General features: G+C 54.3%; 1 protein-coding gene across 7 annotated transcripts in view; it reads right to left on the minus strand.

Annotated features, from left to right (window-relative positions):
• KIRREL3 (kirre like nephrin family adhesion molecule 3) overlaps positions 1 to 17,902 on the minus strand; it is a 584,878-nt gene that overhangs the window by 11,653 nt on the left and 555,323 nt on the right. For 5 of the 7 annotated variants that reach the window (XM_034934017.3, XM_034934016.3, XM_034934020.3 and 2 more), the window contains 6 exons: positions 13,873 to 14,021; positions 11,612 to 11,739; positions 9,832 to 9,958; positions 5,327 to 5,427; positions 1,696 to 1,894; positions 141 to 176 (listed from right to left, as the gene is read on the minus strand). In XM_034934017.3, the coding sequence (XP_034789908.2) occupies positions 141 to 176; positions 1,696 to 1,894; positions 5,327 to 5,427; positions 9,832 to 9,958; positions 11,612 to 11,739; positions 13,873 to 14,021 (740 nt within the window). The remainder of the gene's footprint in view (positions 1 to 140; positions 177 to 1,695; positions 1,895 to 5,326; positions 5,428 to 9,831; positions 9,959 to 11,611; positions 11,740 to 13,872; positions 14,022 to 17,902) is intronic. The other 2 variants (XM_034934018.3, XM_008973316.4) reach the window with 1 other exon arrangement.

A 17,902-nucleotide genomic window follows, 5' to 3' on the forward strand; every position in this document is an offset into this window, starting at 1 on the left:
ACTAAACCCTCAGGACGGGGGAGGGCAGAGACATTAGCGGCCAGCACAGGCCTCCCTACCCCCTGCTGGGTTCCCTCCCCAGCTAGCCAAGAAGTCCCTTCCCCCCTTCCCAGGGCCATTCTCATCATCTCCTTCCGTACCTGCTTCCAGCCCGGCTCCCGACTTCATTTCCGAACCTGTTTGGAAATAAAGCAAGCGTCTACAGCCAGGGCCTGGCTGGCCAGGGTGGGGTGGGACTGGGAATATAGCTGCTTGAGGGGGGCTGGGTGAGGGGCTCCTTTCCCAGTCATGTCTCTGGGACCCCCAACAGATCCAGGCTAGCCCAGCTGAACTTGGAGTTCATTCAGGCTGACTTAGAGACTCTGGAGGGGCTAGGGACCGGAGAGAGATCACGTCTCGGAGGGGTCTGGGAGGGTTGGGGTGAGAACACTCGGGGGAGGGCATGGGGATGGGGGCACCAAGGGGAAGACACGGAGGGTAGGCAACAGGGGACCAGGAAGGTTTGGGATGATGTGTGGATGATATTATGCAAATTATGTGCAAAGCATTATGCAAAGCAGCACCTATTAGGGAAGAGGTGTTGGGAGATGCTGTGTGATTTGACCCATAGGTGTGATCCTGATGTGGCCCACTGAGGCCTGGGGGCCCAGCTGAGACCACCCACTTGGCCTAGAATCTCTTGCTGGTCCTGACAGCCTGCGAATGGACCTTTACCTAAGAGGGTGTCAGAGATCGTCAGGACTGAGGCCTCCTGGGCCCCCGAGGCCCATCCAGAGGCCCAGGCCCAGCTGAGCACGAATCCCTGGTCCACCATGGCTTAGCCCCTGCTGGCAAAAGGGCAAGATCAACTGCCCCTCTCAGAACCTGGCTTGCTGCTGGCTGTGGTGGGGCTTCTGGAGCCACCCCTCCGTGCCCCTCCAAGGCTCCCCATCCTGTTGTCTCTGCCTGAGAGCTCTGAGCAGACGCTGGAGATCTGAGCCTCTTTGACCAGGAGCTGGGACGTCAGCGCATGGGGGCACAGTGGGGTGAGGCTTCTTCCTCCTGCCTCCTCCCTCTCACCCACCCGGCTGCTTTGCCCAGCGTTGCCTTTGAGGTACAGGGCTCCATGTGCCTCCTGGGTCTGCAGGTCGTCTGAGCTCAGCCCCCGACCCTAGGGATCTGGACAAGCAAGCCTAACCCCTTAGCTTTAGCCTGGGTGCCCTCTGTGGGACTTCTGTCTGAGTAACTGGATGGGCTTGTCATCTTAACTGTGACTGGGCCAGGTTCCCAGCACACCCATGCCAGTGTATCCCACGCTCCACCCAGGCATGACACTTTGGTGTCAGACCAGGGCCCATGGCAGAGGGCAGGGCACAGAAGCCAGGGCCTCTGGAGGCTGCTGGGCAGCTTGTCACTGCCACCAGCCTGCTCACTGTTGTGGTCACCTCCCACTGAAGCATCGCCCTCAAGGGCTGCCCCTCTGAGCTGTGTTCTTCCCTTTCTTGGTTCCTGGTGGAGGCTCGTGCCCCTTGCTTCAGCGAGAGCCTGGCTGAGGAGGCTGCTGGCTGGCTAGGCTGTGTGGTCAGCCAGGAAGAGCACTGTGGCTTGTCCTTGGGCCCTGGCCCACCTTGCAGCCACCTGCGCCCTGACCTAGGTGAGGAGAGGGCCCTCTGGTGCCATCGTTCATCGTTCCCTCATGGCCCTGGCAGCTCTCACCTTGCTCCTTGAGCCGGATGATCTCAGTGTCGGAGCCGAAGCTGTTCCAGGCCGTGCAGTTGTAGATGGTCTGGAAGTCGGCCCGCACGATGTTGCTGATGGTCAGGGTGGAGATGACGCCCTCCTCGGTGCTGATGGTCTCCACCGTATAGCGCCCTGATGTGCCCGACTCCAGAACGTTCTCCTTCCAGGACCAGGCCTGCCCGGGGGCGCAGAATCAGGAGGAGACCCCACCAGAGGGGCCCAGGACACGCCCACACCAGAGTCACAGTGCCACTGTCCTGCTCATGTTCATGCTCACTGCCACACACTAACACATGCGCACACGGGTATGTATGCAGGCACACATGCCACACACCACAAATATGCACACATGCAGGTGCACACACAACACGCATCACCACACATGGGCATGCACAGCATCCCACACGGCACCCACATGCAGGTACACGTGTGCACACACAACACACAAACACACCACACGTCTATACACAGCTCCCCACACATGGCCAACACGTTTATATACATACTACACACACCACAAATGTGTACACACAGCTCTGCACACACACGTGTGCACCCACTATAACACACACATCACCACGTACACATACCACCAATGTGTATACACACAGGTTTGTACACACACACCACACTACAAACATGCATATGCAAGTACATGTACCACAACACACATAAACATGCATCACAACACATGCACACACCAAAGCACACACATCACATCGCACACATGCCGGCACATATGTGCACATGCCACAACATGCATACACACATCACAGTACATGCACATCACACTTCACACTAAAAACATGATACAGACATGTACATACACATGGCAGACACGACACCACATCTACATGCAACACACAGCCACTCCCCGAAATACATGTACACATGCACACACACACCAAGATGCACGCACCATATGCCACAATACAACACACAATACAAGCATGCTTACACACATGTACATACCACAACACGCACTGCAACACATACACACATTCGCCATACACACCATCATGTGTACTTACAGGTACACACACTATGACATACACACACACCATGTGCTCACACACACAAGTACACACACTACCAACAGATATACATGTTCACACATGCCATGACACATGTACACGGTAACACACCCACACCACACATGTACACAATCCACAAACACATGTACACACACATACTCTGGGGCATCCTCAGAGGGTCTTTCCATCCCAGAAAGGGGCCTGGGGAGCATCTTTCTGGGCAAAGTGGGTGCCCTGTTGGCCTGCGCACTGCGCCTCCACACAAATGCCCCCCGGGACTGTGGCTGCCTGGGCGGGTGTGAGTTAGGACAGCAGCCCCATGAACGCGTCTACCTGTGTGATGTTGTATGTCTGTGTGAGAAATGTGTCTACAGAGCTGTGTTTGCGATCACCTTCGTGTGCCTTAGTTTACAGGGCTGCTGGTTAACAGTTTTCAGAGCCGGCCACATACACTGTCTGCACCTCATCGTGTAAGCGCCTTGTATATCCTGGTTCAGGGCTGATGAGAGGGACTGAGTTTCTCAAGCTTGCTGCTGTTGTCACGCTGGACTGACCCATTCCTGGCTGTGGGGCTGTCCCAGGCATTGCAGGATGTCAGCAGCACCCTGGCCTCTACACACCCGGTGCCAGGAGTATCCTCCAAGTGATGACAACCAAAATATCTCCAGGCACTGCCAAATGTCCCCTGGGGCCAGTGAGAACCGCTGGCCTAGAATCAGATATTTCTGGAGAGAAGGTGTGAAAATGTCCAAGAGTGAATGGAATATTTGACAACGAGCATGTGTTACATTTATAATTAAAAACATTAAAAAGCAAAGTGAATGGGGAGGCGTAGGTATTAGTTTTATTCATGAGTTCTTGCAATTTTTTTGTGAATCTTTCAGACAGTGAATGAACTGAATGCTTGAGAAAGCGTGTAGCAGCAATAATACTCTAATAATATCTTAGTTTACAGGATGACAGTTTCAGTTGGTGCAGCCTGGGTGTCTCAGCCCCCGCATGCACGGGTTAGGGGTGACCTCAGCTGCTTCACATCTGGGCCAGCCCCACCCTCCCTGCACAACTGCCCTGCCCACTCCACCCCTGGACAGTCTTCTAGCAGGATTTTGCCATACACTGGGAATTACTACAAATAAGTTTTCCCCGAGTAGTGCTATACAATGCTCACTTTTCTTTGTTTTCATGCCTGAGATCCCTCCAGTTTTAGATGGATTTGAGTACAAGACTCTGCCCCTGGATCACCTGAGGTCAGGAGTTTGAGACCAGCTTGGCCAACATGGTGAAACCTTATCTACTAAAAATACAAAAAAATTAGCTGGGTGTGGTGGCAGGTGCCTGTAATCCCAGTTACTTGGAAGGTTGAGGCAGGAGAATTGCTTGAACCCAGGAAGTGGAGGTTGCAGTGAGCCAAGATTGCACCATTGCACCCAGCCTGGGTGATAGGGAGAGACTCTGTCTCAAAAAAGAAAGAAGGAAAAAAAGACTCTGCCCTCACCTTAATTTTTTTGTTGTTGTTGTAGAGACAGGGTCTCACTATGTTGCCCAGGCTGGTCTCAAACTCCTGGGCTCAGTCGATCTTCCCACCTCAGCCTTCCAAAGTGCTGGGATTACAGACATGAGGCTCCCTGCTCAGTAAGACCCTCCCTTTAAAAAAATGCAGATACTGGCTGGGCATGGTGGCTCACGCCTGTAATCCCAGCACTTTGGGAGGCTGGGGTAGGAGGATCGATTGAGCCCAGGAGTTTGAGACCAGCCTGACCAACATGGTGAGACCCCATCTCTACTGAAAATACAAAAATTAGCCAGGTGTGGTGGCAGATGCCTGTAATCCCAGCTACTCAAGAGGCGCTGAGGCATGAGAATTGCTTGAACTGGGAGGTGGAGGTTGCAGTGAGCCGAGATTGCGTCACTGCACTCCAGCCTGGGTGATAGAGCGAGACTCCATCTCAAAAAACAAACAAACAAACAAACCCAAAAAACAAACAAAAAAACCAAGCAGATAGCTGGTAGGAGGCGCTGAGGGTGGACTCCTCAGTTGCCTTAGCTGCATTGCAGGGATAAGTTCTTTGAGGAAGGGAGAGAGAATGGAATGGTCACTTTAGAGGGGACGATTGATAGGCAACAGGGCAGGCTACCATGGACAGTAAAGGCCACGGAGACCTGGCAAGGAGGGCTCCAGGAGGCACAGAAAGGGGTTGCTAACTATTACCTGCGCTCTAAGATTTTGCTAAAGACTGGCCTGGAGCCCAGGAAGAGAAGAAGTCATTTGTCTTTTCTCTCCACTACCCTCGTGTGCCCCTCTGCCCTTAGGTTGCGGAATTTGGTCAGAGCCGTTCATGTCAGAGCTCAGCAGAATGGCAGCTGAACCCTGGGAGAGCACTGCCTATTCTGAGAAAGGCCTGCAATTGTGTCTTCACGATGTTTTTCCAAGACAGCCAAGGCAGGTATAATTTTCCTCAGCAAGAAAGAGGAACCTCGGAGGTGTGCACCGCCTGGCTGGCCACCCAGGTATTGGCAAAAGTGACTGTCGGGCTGCTGGCCCGGCCCCCGCCCGCCGTCCCTGGAGCACTCACGATGCGGTCCGGCGGCGGCGTGCTCCGGATGAAGCACTTGATCTGGCCCTTCTCGCCGTGGAGGGCGTGCTGGGTCTGGGTGCTGGAGATGATGGGGGGTCCTGTTGAGAAACAGCGTCCCATTAGGCACCCGGGAAGGGCACGTCCCTGCTGGCGCCCTCTTGGGTGGGTTCAGAAGTGTATTCATTAATCCAAGCATTCAGCAAACATTTGCCGAAGGCCTGTATGTGCAAGGTAAAGTGCAAGGTAGAGGACTCAGAGATAAATTAGGCATTCAGTCATAAACCTCTCAAGGGATCATGAGCGAATGCTTCTAAGTCAGAACCCCCAGAAGATACAAATAACTGTAATAAAAGGTGGTGAGTGTTAGTACCACAGGAGCGGTGCAGATAAAGTGCTAACCGACTTCAGAGGAGAGAGAATAATTCTATCTGGCGGACGGGGAAAGCTTTAGGGAGGAGGTGGTAAGCCTGCAGAGGGGGTGGGGAGGTGTCTAGATGAAGGAAGACTCCCCCGCCTCAGCCAGCGGCACCCCTGCAAGCCCTTTCTCAGATATCCAGTAGAGGGCGCCCTTGCCTAACAAATGGGAGCTGCTCGGCCAGCCGGGCCAACGGGAAGAAATGGTTGCTGTCCCTCTCCTTAGGGCGGGAATCACCCCGGACAGGGGGAATGCATGCGCTGGCCGTGTTCACAGCCCTCCTCCCACCTGTGTCTCAGGAGGTCCTGCAGTTCATCATCTTGTCTGCCTCCACGTCCATACCCAGACTGCCCAAGTGAGGCCATGGCTCCCAAACTGACCCCAATATTATCATATCACAGAGTGTGGCACATGTTTATGGGTGTCAGGTTCTGAGAGCGCCTGTCTCATTCACCACATTGCACAGCCAAGAGAGTTCACCTGGTGGAGGGGAGCCTGTTCCCCAGCGCCTCCTGTCCAGTTCCGCCTGTTACCTAACCCAAGTCTTTCTCCTGTGACGCCTGCCTGGCCGTGAAAGACAAAAGAAGGAGCAGCTAGCTTAGCCTGGGCTCTGCTGGCTTCCTGGCTGGGCTGGGTGGTTGAAGGATGGGTGTAGGGACGGAAACTGTCATGCTCCCTTTCCAATCCCTGGGGTCACAGTTGGGACTTAGATGGCAGATACCAGAGGAAAGAGAGCCGGGAGCAACGCATCTGGAGAACACACAGAATTATGCAGGAACAAAACAAAAATTGCTGCAAACATAATTGCTGTTTATTAGCCACCTTAATTAAAGCAGATTTGCATTTCTATGAGTAGCTCTCAGCCAAGGGAGAAAAGGTACTGTAGACACTCCAGTGACTTCTGTTGAGTTTGAGAAGGCAAAAGGGCTCGGGGCAGCGTGAGGTGGGCGTGGGGGACCCTCCATGGCTTTAAGAATGGGCTGAGCGCTGCCCTCCTTCCTAAAAATCCTTCAGCTCCAACAGGTCTAGGACCCAAAAAGATGAGGAGATTGATGTTTTAGGAACCGGATGGTGCTTTGTTTTATTGCTGGACTAAAACGTGATGATAATATAAAACCTTTTCTGGTCAGGTGCGGTGGCTCACGCCTAGAAACCTAGCACTTTGGGAGGCTGAGGCGGGTGGATCACAAGGTCAGGAGTTCAAGACCAGCCTGGCCAATATGGTGAAACCCCGTCTGTACTAAAAACACAAAAATTTTTAGTATTTAGTATTTAGCCTCCCTACTTGGGAGGCTGAGGCAGGAGAATTGCTTGAACCTGGGAGGTGGAGGTTGTAGTGAGCCGAGATCGCGCCACTGCACTCCAGCCTGGGCGACAGAGCGAGACTCCAGCTCAAAAAAAAAAAAAAAAAAAAAAAAAACCCAACATGCACAGACACACACACACACACACACACACACACACAACCTTTTCCTTGTGCTTCCCGGGAGCTAGGAATTCCCTGAGGGGTTTTCATGATTCTAAAAGCCATCATCAAATGCATCTGCTTCTTAAAAGAAAATGAAAACCAGGATAAAGGGAAATGGGGTGAGGGTTAGTAAGATTTCTCTCCCCTTCCTGCAGATACCTGATTTGAGCCAAATCGGTTGAGGTCTGTGCCAATTTCTTTCCCAAAGGACTGCTGCGCTGGCCAGCAGTTGTCCAAGGCTGGGATTTGTCGCGATAAAAACCTGATCTCATTTGAATGCTTTCATATCACCAGCTCCCTCCAGCCCATGCCCAGGTCCCATCCACTGGGCGTCCCCCCTCCCTCTGCCTGCTCTGCAGAAGCAGGGGCAGACAGTTCGCCCCCTGGCAAGTCTGGTGCGCTCCCCTCCGGGGCCACTGAACTCATCCACCTGCCTCCAGGTGTGTGAGGCCACCCTAGTCAAGAAATAAACAAGCAGCTTCTTTGCTTCCCTCCAATCCCTCCAGCTTTTCTCTGCCTGGAAGCCTCGGGGAGCTTGTGCTGGCAGGGGTGGAGGCAGAGGAGGGGAGAGAAAGAGACCTGGAGAGTGCAGATTCAACCTTGGTCAGCGCCAGGGCCCGGGTTTCAGTGCCCTCCCCGTCCAAGAGAAATGTCCCTCCAGGCCTGTGTTCCCCAGGGGGCATTCTCTCCTCAAGAAATCTCTTTAAATCTCCCTTGGAAATGTCTGAACGTCTAAAGTGACAGCAGATGTCAGCTCCTCCTTTATCCACCTGCTTTTCCCCAGAAACGCCAATGCTCATTTGATGCTCCAGGCTTGGGGGCCCTGGAGTGCATGAGTGAGTGTGAGGGTCCCGGGCTGGCTGGTCATAGGGCCAGCAGAGCAGAGCCGGCTGCAGGCACAGACAGCCTGACTTCCGAGTGCCCTGGCTGGCGCGGGCTGTGTGGAGGGCTGCTGATTTCACTGGGGCCTGGAGCTCTGAGCCGAGTGTCAGACACCTGAGCTGAAAGGAAAAGGCTGCAGCCTGTGTTGCCATGGATATACGGAGGCGCGATCAGATGCTGTTATTTTTAGCCCTGCAGTGCCAATTTATTGGTGGCATCCTGGGGACACTCAGGAAAGGCAGGAGGGCTCCAAGTCAGGGCTCTGCCAGGACAGGTGGCTGTGAACGTGCTGGGGTCTGGGTAGACTCAGCCTCCCTTGGGGGCTGCCACGACTCTGGGGTGGGGGGAGAGGAATGGAAATGCGGGGCGGTGTGGGGGGAGCTGGTGAATGGAGACAGCAGAGAGGTATGGCTGAGGAGACACCAAGCTGGTTTTGGTTTTCTAGCGAAGGGGAGAATAGATGAGGCCATCAGCAGGTGGCTTTCTGGGTAGAGAGGAAGCTGAAGCCCACTGAGCTAATTTGGAGACCTCAGGAGGGCCCTGCTCTGGGGCCAGGACCCAGATGTCCTGCAAATGTTGGTGGTTCAGTTCCTGCAGGGGCCCAGAGCTTTGGGGTTTTGATCTGAGTCAGGCTATGGTGGGAACAGGGGCCTCCCAAAGGGCAGTGGGCATGACAGAGGTGAGCGGGGAGCATTCGGAAACGGCAGAGGAATCGAACTGGCAGCTTTGCTTTTTGCCTGTGGCCAAAGCACCAGATAGGGCAGGGACGTCCGCATTTGCGTCCTGGTGCCACAACCTTCTTGGGTCTGGCCTGAGCCAGGTCTCAGCTTCTCCATGACTGTCTATACCCCATCATTCAGGCCTGGTGTGATGCCCTTGTCCCTACATATTTCATGTAACAGTCATTCATCTACTAACTCCCACCGTGAAAATACTCCCCTGCTGCAATTATTTTTATTATATATAATAAGACATGCTCCCAGCCCTCAAGGGGGCCCCTGAACACGTGGCCTCGTGGAGACGGTGACAGGGCTCCCTGGCGGGGTGACTCACACGCACCGGGAAGAGGCTGATCAGGAGCTGCAGAGATGCTCTCTTAAATTCTCATGGGGCCAGGAGAGGTGGCTCACGCCTATAATCCCAGCACTTTGGGAGACCGAGGTAGGTGGCTCACTTGAGGTTAGGAGTTGGAGGCCAACAATGGTGAAACCCTGTCTCCACTAAAAATACAAAAATTAGCTGGGTGTAGTGGCACGTGCCTGTAGTCCCAGCTACTCAGGAGGGTGAGGTTGCAGTGAGCTGAGATCGTGCCACTGCATTCCAGTCTGGACAACAGAGCGAGACTCCATCTCAAAAAACAAAAAGCAACAAAAAATTCTCACGGGCCAAGGCCATGGTGAGTGGATGAAAGGGTGGACACGATGGTCGCCTAGTGACCTCTGATGCTTTTTTTCCTGGCCAGGATAAAATTCATCACCCACGACTCTCAGGGCTGAGACACCTTCAAAGCTAACAAACAAAAAGAGAGGTGACTAGGAAACTACCCAGGCCCTTCCTCCCTCGGCCTGCGTCTGACAGGGAATCCAGGAGGTGGACCTAACTGCTGTCTACCCATAGTTGGAGGTGACAGCAAGGCCCAGAGCCAGTGACAGCTCCTTTGGGGCTATGCCTGGTGCCAAGATGCCTGAGGTCCTTCTTCCCTCCCTCAGGCCTGGCTCACCCCAGCGAGGGTCTTACCATTGACGGTCAGGGTCACCTCTCTCTCCCCGGCTCCCACACGGGGCACCACAGCCCGGCACACGTACTTGCCCGCGTCCTCCTGGCGCACGGATTTGAGGGTCAGGGTCTTCTCATTGCTCAGGACCTAGGAGAATTGGCAGGCTCAGACGCCAAGAGCAGGTGGAGGGGTGCACTCTTGTCTCTGGGAACAAGGCAGCTGAGAGGCTGGCCTGGGGTAACTGAGGCAGTCTCCGGCATCTCAGTAGGAAGCAAGGTGGGGAGGAAAGAGGCCAAAAGTTTCCTGGCCCAGACAATGCCTGTGGGCTGTACAGAGGAGACTGCACCAGCAGAGAGGCCGCCCCGTGTGACTGAGGATGTTACATCCCAGGCGCAGCCCTGTGGGCTGGGGGCATGTGGGGGCACATGTGCCGGAGGAGGGGGATGCCTGCCTGGGGACTTCCAGGTTTCCTCCTACAGGAACCTCCCTGTACCTGCGGTGGCTTCTCCTCTCCCAGGCTAGCCATGGGTGACATGATCCTACAGCTGAACTTCTCTGGGGGCTCCTGGACCTGTTTTGAGAGTCATTTTCAGGATCCCTTTGGGATATAGCTTGGAGTGATGAAAACAGGCTCTGGTATGAGCTTGGTCTGTGTTCGAATCCCGGCTCCAGCAGTGAACACCTGTGTCTCTTTGGTCAGTTACTTATCTTCTCAGATGATCCCTTTCTATGTATGGAGCCTGGTAGGATAATGCAGCGTCTGCTACATAACAGGCCACACAAAGGTCGGTTTCCTTCTGGTCCCCCTGCTTCCCTACCCGGGGCTCTCCCTGTTCCTTCCTATGTGAGGACATCTGACAATCTCTTATGCACTGAAGAATATATACGTCTTAAAAGAGGAACACAAAGGCTGGACACGGTGGCTCACGCCTGTAATCCCAGCACTTTGGGAGGCCGAGGTGGGCGGATCACCTGAGGTTGGGAGTTTGAGACTAGTGTGACCAACATGGAGAAACCCTGTCTCTACTAAAAATACAAAATTAGCTGGGCGTGGTGGCCCATACCCATAGTCCCAGCTACTCAGGAGGCTGAGGCAGGAGAATCACTTGAACCCGGGAGGCGGAGTTTGTGGTGAGCCAAGATCACGCCGTTGCACTCCAGCCTGGGCAACAAGAGCAAAACTCCATCTCAAAAAAAAAAAAAAAAAAAAAAAGGAACACAGGAAAGTGAAGCCCAAGTCCAAGGCTAAGGGTGGCTTTATTTGGGGGAAGTTTAAAAGGCTCTTTCTTTCTTTCTCTTTCTTTTCTTCCTTCCTTCCTTCCTTCCTTCTCTCTCTCTCTCTCTGTCTCTCTCTTCCTTTCTTCCTTTCTTTCTTTCCTTTCTTCTCTTTTTTTTTTTTCCAAGGTCTTGCTACGTTGCCCAGGCTGGACTTAAACTCTTGAGCTCATGTGATCCTTCCACCTCAGCCTCCTGAGTAGCTGGGACTACAGGTGTGTGCCACTGTGCCCACTTGAAAAGCCTTTCTAGTGCCTTCCCTCCCAGCACATTGGTGACCACCTACTTTTCTTGTAAGGTTTAGGACAGGGCAAGAGTGCAATGGCTGAATGTGCTCAGGGTGGGACAGGCACATGGGGGTGCCTGGGTTCCCCCTCCTCTTTCTGGGATCTTTCTCCCTGTGGCTTACACTGGAGGCTGACTCCCCTAGTCTAATAGTGAGAGGGGCCTGGGCAGCAGTTCCTTCTTGCTCCACTGTCCCCGCCCCCTGCCAGGGGTGCCCCGAGGTCTGAGCTGCAGCCTCACCACTCCGGAGCCCCGCTTCATCCAGACGATGGTCAGGGATGGGTTGCCGGTCCAGGCGCAGCTGAAGATGGCATCAGAGCCCAGATCCACGAGCAAGGATTGGGGTTCTGTGGTCATCCGGGGCCCAACTGCGATGCGAGGAAGAAGGAGACAGGTTCAGGTGGGTGGGGAGCTCTGGGATCCTCCTTGCTGCTGCCTCCTTTTCCCCCTAGACCTTGACTGGGGGGAGGCAGGCAGTGGGGTACTTGTGCCACCTCAGTCGCTTCCATTTTAGTCTTATGTCCGGGCGGGGTCTGGGATCTGGGAGTGGGACTCAGGAAGCAAGGAGGAGACCCCTCTCCCTGAGGCTTCGCCTCTCTTGGGCCCATGGAGGTGGTCGGCAGCGTGGGGCCTGGGAAGAAGGTGCTGGAGACCAGGTTCTGCCTGGATTTACCTCCAGGGCTCTCATCCCCTTCCCTCTGTCTGGATCACGCCCGGTGCTAGAAAGCTGCGGAAGCCCCTCCACCCCAGTGGCGGGCAGGGGCCCTCCTCCTGCCCTGGAAATCTGGGCTCTTGGGATCTTCATGCCTCTGCCTTCAAGCTAGCTGCCATCTCCTCCAGCCTCAGCCTTCGTGACCTGGAATCGAGTGACTGGTGCACCTCTGGGGTGGGATGGGGGCTCTGAGATGCAGGGTGATGAAGGCAGGGCTCTCGTGACCCACGCCTCCTCCCCCAGGGTTTCCCACCCGGTGCTCTCAGGCCACCCTCCTATTACAGCCGTTCCAGCCTCTGTGTCACCCCCATTGCAGTAGAGCAGCCCTGGGTTCCACTTCCGACCCCTCTCCTAAGCATTAAAGAGCTGAATGCAGGCTCCTCTCCACCTTCCCTAGCATGTCTGGAGCCTCCTGTAGACCAAGCTTGGTCTACACAGTGGGGGCCGTGGGGGGGGGGGGGTTGCAGGACCAGGGTCCGACCGTGGCCAGGCAGGCCTCAGAGTGCTCCTTCCAGGGAGCAGACAGAGCCTGAAGCCTGGTGCCAGGAGACTGCGATTAGTCCCCTGATGTAAAAAGGGAGTAACAGCACTTTCTTCGGAGGCTTCAAGGGCGAGGGGGAGGGCCAGATTTTTTAAAGTTTGTAAAAGCAAGTTTAAAACTGTAAGGGGCAGTGCATGAGCTAAGGATGCTTGTTTTGAACACATCCAGCCAGCTAGTCCATGGCAGTGCGCTGCCTTGCTGTGGGTCCCTGCTGGACCTCCAGTGAATAAGAGGGGATGGGCAGGTGCGGTGGCTCATGCCTGTAATCCCAGCACTTTGGGAGGCGGAGGTGGGTAGATCACGAGGTCAGGAGATTGAGACCATCCTGGCCAACATGGTGAAACTGTCTCTACTAAAAATACAAAAATTATCTGGGTATGGTGGCAAGTGCCTGTAGTCCCAGCTACTCGGGAGGCTGAGGCAAGAGAATCTCTTGAACCAGGGAGTTGGAGGTTGCAGTGAGCAGAGATCTTGCCACTGCACTCCAGCCTGGTGGCAGAGTGAGACTGTCTCAAAAAAAAAAAAAAAAAAAAAAAGAAAAGAAAGAAAAAGAAAAAGACGGTACGTCTGTGAGTCCCCTCAGTGGAAGGCAGCAGAATGTGTGAATGGGCAATGGATTTGGTCATTGCCTGGGTTCAGTTCTCATTCGGCCACCTACTGTGTGACCTCAGACCTCCATCTCCTCATTCAGAGGATGAGAATAAATATCTACCCATGATGTCCTGCATGCTTGTGTCCCCCGTCAACCCTGCAATTCGTAAGTTGAAATCCTCGCCCCTGTGGGATGGTAGTAGGAGGAGGAGCTTTGCAGGGGCGGGGGTTAGATCATGAGAGTGGAGCCCTCGTGATGAGATTAATGCCCTTGGAATAAAGGCCCCAAGAGCTTGCTTCTCTCTTTCTGTCTGCCATGGGATGCCACAGCAAGAAGGCAGCTGCCTGCAAGCCAGGAAGAGAGTCCCCACCAGAACCCACCACGATGGCACCCTGATTTCAGCCATTTAAGCCACCGAGTCTATGGTAACGTGTCATAGCAGCCCCAGCCAAGACCCTGACTCATGGGGTCATGATAGGGATTGAAATAAACATGAAACAATGCACAAAGCAGCTTTTGTCGAGTGCAAACCATCCTACGCTCATGACACATGAAGCTTGTGTTGTGTGCAATGAATCTAGCCCTGGTTTCTCCAGCTCTAAGCAGAAACCAGTGGATGCCTGCTCGCTTGGGGAAGCCTGCACCACTGCACTCACAGTAGACGTCAACCGTGCGACTGAGGTTGGTGCTGCCCAGGGCGTTGGTCACCTCACAGGAGACAGGCTCTGAGAAGTACGTGTAGTCCACTGTGGTCCTGTACACCTCTCCAGATGCCTCCTTGATGATCTGGCCCCGCTTGGCCCACCTGCAACAAAGGCCAGGGGCTGATGTGGGCCTTGAGTGGCAAGGCCAACGCTCCGGGAGCTGGACGCATCCATCCCATGGAAAAATGAGGCCTGGGTTGCGTGGCAAGTGGGGAGTCCTCTGGGGTCCGTCAAGGGGAATCTTCACAGAGGGGCTACTTCAAGGGCTCAGAAAGAGTTGGTTTTGCTCCCACCCAGGTGGTTGTGAAGGCAGTGGGCTTTGGTTTGTGGTCACCAGGCAGTCAGTGGCACTCAACAAGTGGGTTATTCTGGAGGGGGTGAGTTGATTACTCGGCTGGTCAGCCCATCTGCTGGCTAGACGATGGAAAATCCAAATGTCAGTGGGCAGACAGCTCGCTGTCCTGCTCTGAGCTGGATCATGGGCCCCTTTGGAAAAGAAGGAGGCCAAGTCCATGACCTCAGAGGCCAGGGTCAAACGGAGCATGCCCATACATGCATCCTCGTACGTGTGCACGAGCACACACACACACACACTGACAAGGCGAGAAGCTGTAGGAGAGGTATGCTGTAGGGGCTCCATCTCCCGTCCAAACAGTGGAATACTAATACCCATCAGGAGGAGTGGCGTGAGTGAGTAGCCCTGGCTGCCCCTCTCTTTCCTCTCGACAAGCTCTCAGCTCTCCTGTCCTGTTCTGCCTCCTGCTTCCATGGGGTTCTGCATGGTGTCTCCTCGCCCGAGAAAGTCCTCCTAGTTTCCCTGGATGGCACTTGCTCTTCTTCCTGCCTGGCCTCTGCCCTTGCAGCCTGGCTTTGCTCCTCTGAGGCAATGGCTCCATCAGCACTGGCTTGGTGAGGGGATGTGAGTCGGAAGTCTCTTTTGTCGGCCAATCGGTACCACACAATAGGGGAGGACAGGAGGCCTCTGGCTTGCTTTGGATCTGGCTCTGGGGCAGTGACCCCTGTGTTGGACCAGTGACCCAGCAGCCTGCTGTGTGCAGAAAGCAACGGAGCCTCACAGGGGTGTATGTGTATACACATGTATGTGTGTGCATGTGTGTTCATGTGAATGTGTGCATGTATGTGTGCACGTGTGCATATGAATATGCATGTGAGTGTGCCTGTGTGTGCATGTGTGAGCATGTGCGTGTGTGCATGTGTGTGTGCCCATGTGCACGTGTGCATGTGTGAGTGTGGGCATGTGTGTCCATGTGCATGTGTGCATGTGTGAGTGTGCATGTGTGAGTGTGGGTATGTGTGTGTGCATGTGAGTGTGGGCATGTATGTGTCCATGTGTATGTGTGCATGAGTGTGTGAATGTGTGCATGTGCGAGTGTGGGTGTGTGTGTGCATGTGTGCATGTGTGTGGGTGTGTGTGCATGTGTGTGTGCATCTGCGTATGTGTGCATGTGTGTCAATGTGCATGTGCATGTGTGCATGTGTGTGTCCATGGGCATCTGTGAGCATGTGCATGTGGGAGCATGTGCATGTGTGTGTGCATGAGTGTGTGTGTGTGTCCATGTGCATGGTGCGTGTGTGGTGCGTGCATGTGCGAGTTTGTGCATGTGTGAATGTGGGCATGTGTGAGTGTGGGCATGTGTGACTGTGTGCATGTGTGAGGGTGTGCATCTGTGCATGTGTGTGAGTCTGCATGTGAAAGTGTGAGCATATGTGTGTATGCGTGTATAGATGTGTGAGCATGTGCACGTGTGTGTGCATGTGTGCATGTGCGTGTGTGTCCACGTGCATGTGTGCATGTGCGTGTGTGTCCATGTGCATGTGTGTGGGCGTGTGTGCATGTGTGAGCGTGTGCATGTGTGGGTGTGTGCATGTGTCAATGTGCATGTGTGCATGTGTGCATGTGTCCATGTGCATGTGTACATGTGTGAGCATGTGCATGTGTGCATGAGTATGTGCATGTGTGTGCGTGTGTGCATGTGTCCATGTGCATGTGTGTGTGCATGTGCATGTGTGTGCATGTGTAAATGTGGGCACGTGTGAATGTGTACATGTGTGAATGTGGCCGTGTGTGCATGTGTGTATGCATGTGTACATGTGTGAGCATGTGTGCATGTGCTTGTGCCCATGTGCATGTGTGCGTGTGTGCATGTGTGCATGTGTGTGCATGTGGTTGTGTGCATTAGTGAGAGTGTGCATGTGTGAGCGTGTGCATGTGTGTGCGTATGTGTGACCATGTGTGAGCGTGTGCATGTGTGAGCGTGTGCATGTGTGCATGTGTGTGCATGTGCATGTGTGCATGTGTGTGCCTGTGTGAGCGTGTGCATGTGTGTGTCCAAGTGCATGCGCATGTGTGGGCATGTGCATGTGTGAGTGTGTGCATGTGTGCGCATGTGTGAGTGTGTCCATTTGTGAGTGGGTGCATGTGTGAGCGTGTGCATGTGTGCATGTGTGTGATCATGTGCATGTGTGCGTGTGTACGTGTGAGCGTGTGCATGTGTGCATGTGTGTCCATGTGCATGTGTGCATGTGTGGGCGTGTGCATGTGTGAGTGTGTGCATATGTGCGTGTGTGTGTACGTGTGAGTGTGTGCATGTGTGAGCACGTGCATATGCATGTGAAGTTGGGGGCTTCCTTACGGATCTCCAGGGACAGAGAGTTCTCCGTTTCCCCTGGTTTAATCCTACTCTGATCAACATTCTTTTTTTTGAAACCACGGAACTTCTCTTCAGGCTGTTACAGTTGAAGTGTCTATGGGGAGTTTGTCTTTCCAGAGCTGCAGAGGCTTGTTGCCTCCAGAAGCGTCACCCCACAGCCACTGCTCCCTGGAACTGCAGTGTCTCTGCTCCCCTGCTTTGCCTCCCCTTTATCTTATTCCTGGAGCCTTTCCTGGCACCACAGACGCCGTCTCCTGCCCTTCCCTCCATTAGCTTCTTGCCTCCGTCTGACCCATCCAGCCCCGAGAGACGACTGTTTCTTGGCATCAGACAGAACACCTAGGCTGGCACCAAGCAGTTGTTATTGCAAATTAATATTGGGTAATTATTAAGAACACAATTAATAATAACAACTGTAGTTTAACAACAGAGCAAACCATAGCTCCCTTAGAGCGTAAGGAGCTTCCCAACAAACCATTATGAGTTATTCATGTGTCGTTTCAATCTCTTAACTTGGATTTAATGACCAGACTTAAAAGAGTCAGGCCGGCCCCTGCCTGCGGCAAATGAATTCAGTTCCAGGCACAGCTGGGGAAGTGTGTCCAGCCCCGCAGTTCCTTTCACCCTGCTGAGGCGAGGGGGCCAGGTGGTGGATGCAGCGTGAGGCCAAGCAGGCAGCTGGCTGGGCTGGGAAGGCAGGGAGCCCTGGCTGCTCACAGCTGTGGGTGCCGGGCTGGGGCTGGAGGGTTTGGGCCCAGGTGATAGGGCCAAGCATGCGTCTTCCTCAGGGCTTCCTGGAGAAGCTCTCGCCTCGCCTCTCCTCTCCTTCCAGGGACCCTCACCAGGAGCATCACGGAGGGTGGAAGCCCCACCTGCTTGGCCCCAAGTAATCAGCAGAACTGCTGCTGGCTCCGGGAGCCAAGGTTCCCTGCCCTCCCTGTCCTCTCCTCTCATGGTGAGGGAGCCAGAGAAGGAAGAGGACTGGAGCCGCTGTCGGGGCTGGGTCCGCAGGAGCCCAAGCCAGGTCTTTTGGGGAGGTGCCTCAGGACCCGACAGAGCCCCCAGCTCACATCTCGCCCAGCCGGTCTTTCTTCCCCTCCTGCACTGAAAAACCCTCTGAGAGGTCCCTGCCAAAAGCACAGACACTCAAACCACTGCATCCACGCAGCTGGCCAAGGATCCAGGCCAAGAGCTAAAGAGTGAGTCTCGCCCCACCCTCTTCGTGCCTCTTCTGATTTTGGTGCAGTTTCTTCTTCCCTGTCCTTCCTCTTTGTCTCCTCCCCTCTCCCCACCCACCTCCCCCAACTCAC

Source organism: Pan paniscus, chromosome 9, assembly GCF_029289425.2.
Source record: "Pan paniscus chromosome 9, NHGRI_mPanPan1-v2.0_pri, whole genome shotgun sequence".
NCBI classification, from domain to species: Eukaryota; Metazoa; Chordata; class Mammalia; order Primates; family Hominidae; genus Pan; species Pan paniscus.